This window comes from Ascochyta rabiei, chromosome 13 (genome assembly GCF_004011695.2).
Source record: "Ascochyta rabiei chromosome 13, complete sequence".
Taxonomy (NCBI): domain Eukaryota; kingdom Fungi; phylum Ascomycota; class Dothideomycetes; order Pleosporales; family Didymellaceae; genus Ascochyta; species Ascochyta rabiei.
In genome coordinates, this window is record NC_082417.1 from 1359196 (window position 1) to 1369068 (window position 9873).

The 9873-nt window shown below is 34.4% G+C and overlaps 1 protein-coding gene across 1 annotated transcript, besides 10 other annotated features; it reads right to left on the bottom strand.

Moving 5' to 3' along the window:
- Positions 1 to 1984: part of a mobile genetic element that runs on past the window's edge.
- Positions 99 to 159: a tandem repeat.
- Positions 1625 to 1696: a tandem repeat.
- A 7-nt stretch (positions 1985 to 1991) lies between the features above and the next one.
- Positions 1992 to 6166: a mobile genetic element.
- Positions 6167 to 6824: a mobile genetic element.
- Positions 6825 to 7207: a dispersed repeat.
- Positions 7208 to 7445: 238 nt separating this feature from the next.
- Positions 7446 to 7705: a dispersed repeat.
- Positions 7706 to 8017: 312 nt separating this feature from the next.
- Positions 8018 to 8274: a dispersed repeat.
- A 67-nt stretch (positions 8275 to 8341) lies between these two features.
- Positions 8342 to 8641: a mobile genetic element.
- Positions 8567 to 8659: a dispersed repeat.
- Positions 8660 to 8747: 88 nt separating this feature from the next.
- Positions 8748 to 9614, bottom strand: EKO05_0007940 (uncharacterized protein; the record flags this gene model as incomplete). The annotated part of the gene is made up of 1 exon (XM_038946320.1): positions 8748 to 9614. One exon carries the CDS (start codon positions 9612 to 9614, stop codon positions 8748 to 8750), a length of 867 nt encoding a protein of 288 aa, XP_038796919.1.
- Positions 9615 to 9873: the final 259 nt, after the last annotated feature.

Below are 9873 nucleotides of genomic sequence, written 5' to 3' on the forward strand. Positions count from 1 at the left end.
TATTAGCAATTAAGACAAGCTCTTTACGTTAAATTATTAGACTACACTCTTAGCAGCTATTAGTACTAAGAAGAAGCTTTTAACAGCCTATTATCTGTAGACAGACAGACAGACTAAAAGAACAAATTAGACTATAGAAACATACCTACAGATATACAGTAACTAGCAGTAAGATAACTAGGTTTTGCTGTTACCTATAGTACAAATCGCATATAACAACAAATTATTAGAAGTAATAGGAGAATTACTATTCTTCCTCAATTACAGGATACACCTAAATCTCTTTACTAGAAGTCTAGACACGCTAATTTAGACTAAATCTGTAATATCCTTAGTAGTAAGACTAAAAGAAGTGCATAAGAAAGTACTAGAAAATATTAGTAAGGCTTAAGAACAAGCAATCTTATATATTAACTAGAAAAGAAAAACAGCACCTTAGCTAAAAGAGGGGGATAAAGTATATCTCCTTACAAAAATTCTTCACACACAACAACTAACAAAAAAACTAGACTACGTTATATTTAGACCCTTTTTTTTTAAAGCAGATAAGCCTAATTAACTATAGACTTGATCTGCTAAAGGATATAAAGATCTATCTAGTGTTCTACATATTGCTATTAGAACCAGCTAACTCTAGAACGCCTATCTAGAAGAACTTCTATTACTAAGCTAATAGTAAAGACTAATAGGAAGTTAAAAAAATAATACAACACTAAAAGGAAGGTAGCTAGAATAAATATCTAGTTAAGTAGTTAGGATACTCTAACTTAGAAAACATATAGGAGCCAACTACACACCTTACAAACTGCTAGCAGTTATTAAAGTAATTTAAAGAGACTTATTAGGCAGTGCTACGTTGCTTTCCTAGTACTCTAAGGGATAGCCTTTAAAGGCACCCTAGGTACTAGGCAGTAACAAGAACTTATTAGGCAGATAAGTTAACTTAATAGTCCCTGCCTGTAACTGCTCCTGCTCTTCTATTTTGCGCTCCTCTACTGTAATAGCCTCCTTAGCACAATAGTCTAATAAATCTATTTATTGTTATAACTGCTCCTTGCGCATATAAGCTACACGCAAGTCCTCTATAGCTTTTTCTAATATTTAAAGTGCTTTAGTTTGTGCTTTATAACTCTCCTTTATACGTATACGCAATTTCTCTTTCTTAGACGTTAGCTAGGTAAACTTAGATTAAGCTACCTTTATATTACAACGTTGCCTAAGGTAAATACACTTGCTGAACTTTCTAGATTATACGTAAACCTTGTATATGCAGTTATGCTTTATATAAGTTCTAAATTTTCACACTATAATCTCTCTAAAGGACTTAACAAATTTGTATAGACAATAACAGCAAGCTAAACTTAAGATAGTTAGTTATTTTAGCATTATTAAACCTACCTACTAATTAAGGATAGGCCCTGCATTATATAAATAAGCTTAAGAGACTAAGCTAAGATAGAAGGGGGATAGTTTTATAATCTACAGAATATAAGAAGGATGTAAGCTAATTATAGTGTATAGAGCATAGTAAGTATAATAAGTTATTAGGTTCAGCGTAAGCAAACATAACAGTGTTAACACTTAGTAAGAGGCTAAGGATCACGTAATATAATTAGGCTTGGCATAATTAGTACAATTAGTAATTAGTACGATTAGTGATTAGTTTAGTTAGTGATTAGTGTGATTAGTAATTAGTGTGATTAGAGGATCCTTAATACTAATTAGTCTATATTACTACTACTATTATTCAAGTATATAGTTAGTAGGAACACAAATCTTATAGTTTGTGTTTAACCTAGTTAATTAAGTTTGTCTTTAGAATCTTAACCTGCGCTTGAACTAGACAGTCTACTCTGTACTATTTAGTGCACCCTATCTTCACAAGCTTTGCTTAGTTGATAACCCCAACCGATCCACTAGTACTTATCCCTAAGAACCAATAGAATTAGTGCTTACGGTCTTTAACTAAAGTACGACTTCAACAGAAGCCTAAGAGCACCTTTATGGTAGAAGAGGTATTATACGTAGTAAGTAGTAAATCTAACTTAAACCTATAAAGGGACACCTTTAGTAGAAAACTAAAAGCGCTATCTAACAACTATTATAAAGGCTAGGGAAATCCTAGGCAAAATAAAAGAAAGATATATAGCTAAAGTGCTTAAAGTAAGTAGTTTTTAGAGACGAATATAGTAAGAGCTAAAGATCTATGTCCTGCCTATAAACAGCGTTATAATATATCTAACTACTACTACATAAATATAGCTTAAACACCTAAGTAGCGTAAGCTAAATAGAGGCGTTATAAATCTATTATAGTACAAGCTTAAGTATAACAGTAACTTATAAAAGAGAATACAGGAATTGTCTTAAGGGACTAAGTAACTGCAAATAAAAACAGCGTCTTAATTAATTACTCTACACATTAAGACGTCTTAAACAACAGTTAAGATTAATTAGTAACTAGATAGCTAAGAAAATGCTTAGGTTAATGAAGGTAGTATAAAAGCAGCATATAGTGTAAGTAATTAAAGATATCTATTAAAGGAGGGATTTCTTTTAGATTCTAGCTTAACTACGCATATCTATAATAACCTCTTAAGACTTAGAGACGTATACCAGCCAGTAATAGGAGACTATATCTAGACTAGGAACTCTAAGGTCTAGATATAAGGATATAGTACTATTGATATATTAGTAGAGAGATCTTAAGGTTAATAAGTACTACGCTTAGACAATGTTGTATAGTGCCTAGATCTCCTCTGTAACCTAGTATTATTTAGGGTACTTAAAGATAAGGAATATAGTAGGATAACTAAGTAGATCTAACAACGCTATATTAAAGAAACAGTAACACTATAGCTATCCTAACAGGAAGCTTTAGACAGTAGGTTATTAAGTAGGAAATATAGCTATAGTAGCACTCTATATACGTATAAATTACAATAGAAGTTTACTACAGAGAGTAATAGCTATAATATAGCATAAGAGACTTAGACATCTAGAACTATCTACAATTAAGCACCTTATATATTAATCTAAGGGGGTAAAGATTAAAGGTATTATAATAGTGTAATATAACGTATGTAGATAATTAAAGTTAAAGTGTTAAATTTAAATAACCTTAGAGTTAAATAACAAAGGCCTAGGTAAATAAATAGCTATAGACTTCTATAAATATAAAGCAGGAAGCTTTAATAAGGAAAAGGGTTAAATAATTATTACCTGCTAACACTCTTAGTACGTGTGAACCTTCTACTTTAAGGGCAACAGGCCTATAAGATCTATTATCTGTCTACCTTGGATCTTTGTCTAGTTCTTAAAGAAACAGTTTAACATAACAGATAAGGTAATTAAGACAGACAAAAAAATTGTTATAGTTAAATAGGAGGTTAAAAGATAGTGCAAGTCCCTCTTAATATAAATTATGCCTTTAGCTCTAGATACATAAGCTTAAAATAGAGAACCTAAATGCTTAGGGAGGTTAATAAAAGAAAGAGTTTACGCAATTTTACTAGACGTAAATCCACTATAGGAACTCTCGCTAAAAATTACTAGAGCGGCAGTATACCTATATAATTAGATACTAAATTATCTAAAAAAGTAGAGATTACTATACAAAATATTCTTTACACACTTAGCTACTATAAAAAGCATAGTTACTAGATTTTAAAAACTATACTAGGTCTACCTAGGAGCATACAGATGCAAAGCATTTAGTATAACTAATAATACCTATTAAAGCAAATTAAGGCTATAAAGACTAGACCTAAAGGTATAAATTAGATACTTAGTAGGATATCAGTCTACTAACATATACTAAATCCAGGTCCTATTAATAGCTAACATAATTAGAACCTGTAATGTAGTGTTCAATAAAGAAACACTATTTAAGAGCAAAATAGAGGATATTTTAGATAACGTTATATATAATATATTAGAAGAGATTACAACTTAGATTAGTATAGTTAAACTCTTAGCTATATAGAGCTATATACCTAAAACTAAAACATTTTATAGGAATATAATAACACAGGAGGATACTCTACGTGCTAAACAACCCTAATATTACCAAGGCACAAAGATTGTAGAGGCATACCTAACGCCTCTACTAACTCCTCTGCTAGCAGCATTCCTAACTAAATAGATAAGCTATAATAAGACAACAGACTAACTTAAACAAGACTAAGGAACGTCCGTAACAACGCTGTAGGCAGCTACATTTATAGCAGGCGCTAAGGCAGAACACCTTAGTTTATATAAAGGGAAACCACTTAATAAAGCTTAATTAAAAAGGATTATAGCAAAGGGAATTAAACTGTATTAGAATAAACTTCTACTATTACCTACAGTAAACTTAAAGCTAGAGGAGCACCCTCTATACAAGATATTTAAGTAGGCAGAAAAAGAACATCTGCAAAGCTAAAAACAAATTAAGTTTTAGAATAAGTTTCTAGCAGCTCTAGTTTAGGTGTCTAGACTTTAAATACCTAACTGTATGTAGGTTTAAAAAATATAAGTTTAATAAACTCTACTACCTTAATAAGTATAAAGTAAGGCTTGTAGTTAGAGGAGACTAATAATGTAATATTACGTTATAAGACATGTATACAGCAACACTTATAGGTTAATTACTTAGAATGCTAATAGCAATGACTATAAAATACAATCTTAAACTAAAATAATAGGATGTTATAAATGCAATTAATTGTCTATACGGCTATTAACTGCAAAAAAAACATAAGAATGATTAGAGGATACTAGAAGACAGGCACCTTACTAAAGGTATAGAAAGCCCTGTATAGACTCTGTTTCTCTCTTTTACTATAGTAGAAAAATTTACAGTAATACTAACTAGAATTAGACTTAAATAAGTACTATAAGAGCTATGCTGTATAATTAAGAATAGAATAATTATTATCCCTTACATAGACAACAATATAATTGCGTACCACCTAAAGCACAAATAAGAGGCAGATAATGCTATTAAATAGATATAGGAATAATACCTATATACTAGAGGAGATAACCTTTAACAGTTCCTTAGTATAGAAGTATAACGTAATAGACAGTAATAGACAATTAAATTGTTACAAGCTGCATACGTTAACAAGAATAGTTAATAAGTAACTAGACAGGACATAAGGCATAATATACTAATATCTAGAATTGAACTTAAGCCTAGGAACAGTCTAGCTAAACTACTAGAGATTAATTAGAATTACTAAAAGATTAGATCCCTGTTATTTATAGTAGTAACTACTTAACCTAATATACCATTTGCTACGTTGTAACTTACATGCTTTCTAGTTAACCTAAGTAATAAACACTAAGACGCTGCTAACTAAGTGCTCCTGTACCTATAGAAGATAAGAAATCTGTTACCTAACTTTAGATATAGTATAGGACTTAAAGTTACAAGCAACGCATTATTTGCTAATAACACTGTAGACTAAAAGAGCTCCTAAGGATACGCTATTAAGCTATTTAGAGGAATTATTACCTAGAGAGTAAACAAACAAGATACTGTTATAACGTTAACTACTAAGGCTAAGCTCCTAGCACTGTCTTAAATAGCTAAGGAAGTAATATTTACTTCTTAACTGTTAAAAGAGCTTTAGGTAACCTTAAGTAACCTAATAATAACAATTAAATATAATAAGATACAGATAATATGTCTAGTTACTATAGATATTACTAAGATATAAACTAAGCTTTAGTATATTAATATACATAACTACTAGCTGTAATAAGAAGATAACTGCAAAATGATTAAAGTAGAATATATCCTATCTAATAACATAATTGCAGATAGATTTATAAAGTTGTTGCTAATTAATAAATAGGCTAGATTTCTTAATTAGTTAGGACTTGTTAAGGGCTAGAAGGGTATATTAAGAGATATCCTGCTTAAGAAGATACAAGAGCAACTAGAGGACATTATGTTAAAGAGTTAATTAACTAGTTTACGCAGCTTATAATAGGATTCTAAGCTAAGGGGGTGTGTTAAAAAAAGGTATTAAAAAAAAGGTTAGGTAATATACCTGCTAAGAAACTGTGTAGGGGCCCCTACCAGAACCTAGATAAGACGAAAATCACCCTTACATAGAACAATAACAGAACATTAATACATCATCATCAACTCATTACCATTACCATCCAATCTGACACTAGGTAAGGTTATCCTCCTAGGCAGAACTGTTTCCATTAGGTATTAAGTCCTCCTTAAAATCTTCTTTAGCATTAACATATTCTTTAGTATCTACTTAGATTTCTTAAACTTAAGGACTAGTGCAATCTTTTGCAAAGTGACCTGCCTTACTACAGTTGTAGACTACAACTGTAGTAAGGCAGTAGTAGTTACCTAGGGTAAGCTCTCTTACAGGTGTGGCTAAGGGGATAGTCCTAGGTAGAGTTAGAGCGGATGTTAAAAGCTTCCAAATGCTAGGGGTAGGTTAGTTTAGAAGGCAGTTATTAGATTAAGGCTAAGCATTAACTGTTTAGGGTTAGGTCTAAGTAGGGATAGTATTAGGTAGTGTGTAGATAGGGTTCTGTTTTCTTCTATATTATACGCTGTTAAATACTCTACTATAAGTTTAAACAATTTATTCTACTACCTCTTAAATCCTAGATTTAGGCTTTAGAGGGCTGGAGTAACCTTTGTCTACATCTAGTAAAACTATTTTAACTTAGGTACTTGTCCCTAATTAGCAGAACTTAGGAAGCGTGCTTCAAATGCTAGAAAGGTATTATCTTTTCCTATTTGTAGTTAGTTAAACACAGCCTTACTCTTATATTTCTTACTTCTAGTAATAAAATAAGAGTAGAGAAGCGTAATCGTTTCCTTAGCGTTCTAAGAACAATCTAAGTAATAACACAAGGTTTAAGGCTTAAGGCATTTCTTAGCAAGCCTAGAGGTGTATCCCTATACAAGAGCTATGCAGGCTCTCTCTATAGGATAGTACTCTAAATAAATATTAAGTTAGTTGCGAATTAAGACTTACTACTGTTTAAAGGTAGGGTCTTTGCTTTTACTTAATTTGTTAATAATTAGAGTTTGTTTACTACGCCTAGGGGCATAGACCAGGCTTAGAGAACTAAATCTCTAAGTTAGTTAGGGGGACTTAGTAGTAGGCACAGAATTATCTTTGTGTAGAGAGGTTTGTGCTTAAAGCCTAGCTATTTTAGACTGTATTTAGTCTATCTCCGTACGCAGCTTGTCCTAATCTAAGTCCTTATCTAATTTGCTTTCAGCAAGTAGTTTATTGACTAATCCTTTAGGAGGCACAGTTGCCTAAATCCTAGTAGATCTTCTAATAGGTTCCTTTAAACTAGGGTTAGTAGTGCCTAATACTAGTAATAATCTAATTTAAGTAGGTTTTAATAATCTCTAAGTGTTTATCTTAGTACAATCTAACGCAGCTTTTTCTAAAGGTAATCCTAGAGCGGTAAGTTGTAGGAAATTTTAAATCTAAAGGCTTTAGTTGCTAGAAGGTCTCTAGAATCCTAACTGTTGTATTAAACAATAATTAGGACCTATTTAGTTCGTAACTGTAAGGGGTCTAAATCTATGGGTACTTAAATAACTAAACAAACGTTTATAATATTATTTAGAGGCTGTTACTAGCTAGGATAATTTTTTAAGTATAATATGATAACGCAAAATAATAGAAGTCTTAAATGGATGTAGGTATCCGCTACAAGATATATAGAAGCACTAGGATAGTTTATATAAAGAATTTTTATTCCTATAGGTCTTGACTAAAAAATACTTCAAAACTAGCTATCTATGCCTATTGTCCTTATGCCTTTTATACCTTGCAAGCATTAGGAGGAATCAGCGTGCTAGCCTAGGTGTGGGGTGGACACAGATGTAACGGCACTGAGTTAGAGATAAGTTGAATAGGAATTGGACCGGAAGCTTTAGAAAGACCGGTGCGTTACAGTAGGTTCTTAAAAAACTCTAAGTGTTTGACTTAGTGTAATCTAACACCGCTTTTCTAAAGGTGTTCCTAGAGTAGTAGGTTATAGGAAGTCCTAAGCCGAAAGGCGTTAGGTATTAGAAGGTCTCTAGATAATCATTGTAGTTTTAAATAATAACAGGGACCTTATTAGTTTATACCTAGAAGAAGTCTATATCTAGTAATACTTAAATAACTAAACAAACTTTGTAATATTATTTAGAGGCTATTACTGGCTATAACAAGGTTTTAGTATAATATAACAACGTAAGATAATAGAAGTCTTTTATAGGCGTAGGTATCTCCTAAAAGGTGTATAGGAGCACTGGGATAATTATACAGAAAATCGTTGTATTTCTATAGGACTTATATAAAGGAAACTTAGCAATTAATAACTCTAAAGGAGTTTAAAGCGCGTAGTAATAGTAAGAAGGTGAAGAAGGAGGTGTGTGCTAAAGGAGGTAAGCTCTCCTAAAGACGCTGTAGACAGTGTAATTAGACAGGATATAACACATAAACGTGTAAGAAAGAGGTAGAAGTAGTTTCTTAATAGAATTTCAGGCTATACTGCATTTTGCAGCACTAAACTAGGTTATTTTAGGCCATAATAGGGTGGGGTTTGGTAGGGGCTTGGCAAAAGTGAGCGGCTTGCCCGTTAAGCGGCTCGCCTGTGGGGTACGTTAGCGCTTTTTACTATTTATAACACCGTATCTTGCAAGGGAAAGACTGCAGAGCTGTACAACAGCAGCTTTACTAGCAGCTCTCGTACATTGTGATTGTGCATTGATTTCTAAACAGGTCTGTTTACTCTTACTCCGGTCTTTTCCGCGGTGTCGTAGATGGCATGGACAACTGGAACCACGTCGCGGCTTCTCAAAGGAACCCGATGAGTACCTTCCCACTCCACTAGCCTTGTAGACTCTTTGGAGCAGTAGTCGTAAAGTAGTTTTTGGTGCAGATGGATTCCTGCGTCGGCCGATCCATGTACGTGTAGAGTGGGTATTCTAACCACCGCCTCTTTATCCATCTTCCTCCCGGCCCAGAACCTCTCTGACGGGATATCACCAGCACCGATCAATGCCGGGCTAGTCAGAATCTCTGGTTTTAGGTTGATGAGGGGTGCGCTTCCAGCCATCAAAATCCCAAATCTCCAGTGCAGGTTTGGAATGTTGGTCAGTCCAACAGGAACAATCAGCTCTCCCTCCTTTTCTGCTCGAGCTTCTCTGGCTTGCTGCTCAAGCAGGATGCTCGCGCACACCTTTGAACCCTGACTAAAGCCCATAAGTCCAACCCACTCCCCAGTAGCCCCTTTTCGGCTATCGTTTTCCATGGCTGTCCTCATGGCATAGCCTATCTCTTCTATACACGCCTCATCATCAATCTCAGCATGCTCCGGGAACGCTCTGAGCCAACGCCGAAAAGGCCCATAAGGGCCATAGACTTCAACAACGTCAGGGTGCGGGTCGCAGAAGAACGGCGCGTTAGCCCATACAAGATGGAAAGACGTCTCTAAGTGGCGTATAAGTGATCGTGATTGTGCTTCGAAGATGGCTGCGTTGACGCCGCCGCCATGCAGGCACAATATTCGGGGCAGGGCTTTGGTGTCTGGCCTAGCCACGAGCGTTCTGGGAAGAGTTGAAGAGTCTCTCAAAAGCATGACGAGATTCTGGTTACAGCGACTGTACCGTTGCAGATGAGAAGCAGTACCGTGGTGGCGACGGACATTGCAACAGCTACCTGGGCATGCAGAAAAGGGTAGGAGGCCCTACTTCTGTCAGAACGAAGTATAATGTAGGTGAGAATGGGCGGTACGTGTTCCCGATCCGAAGTGGAGGGTCCGCCAAGGTTCGAGTGTCTTGGGTCGGCCGATCTCGTGCCATGTTCCCGAACCTTTCCTGTCTTGGCACCAAGACGCG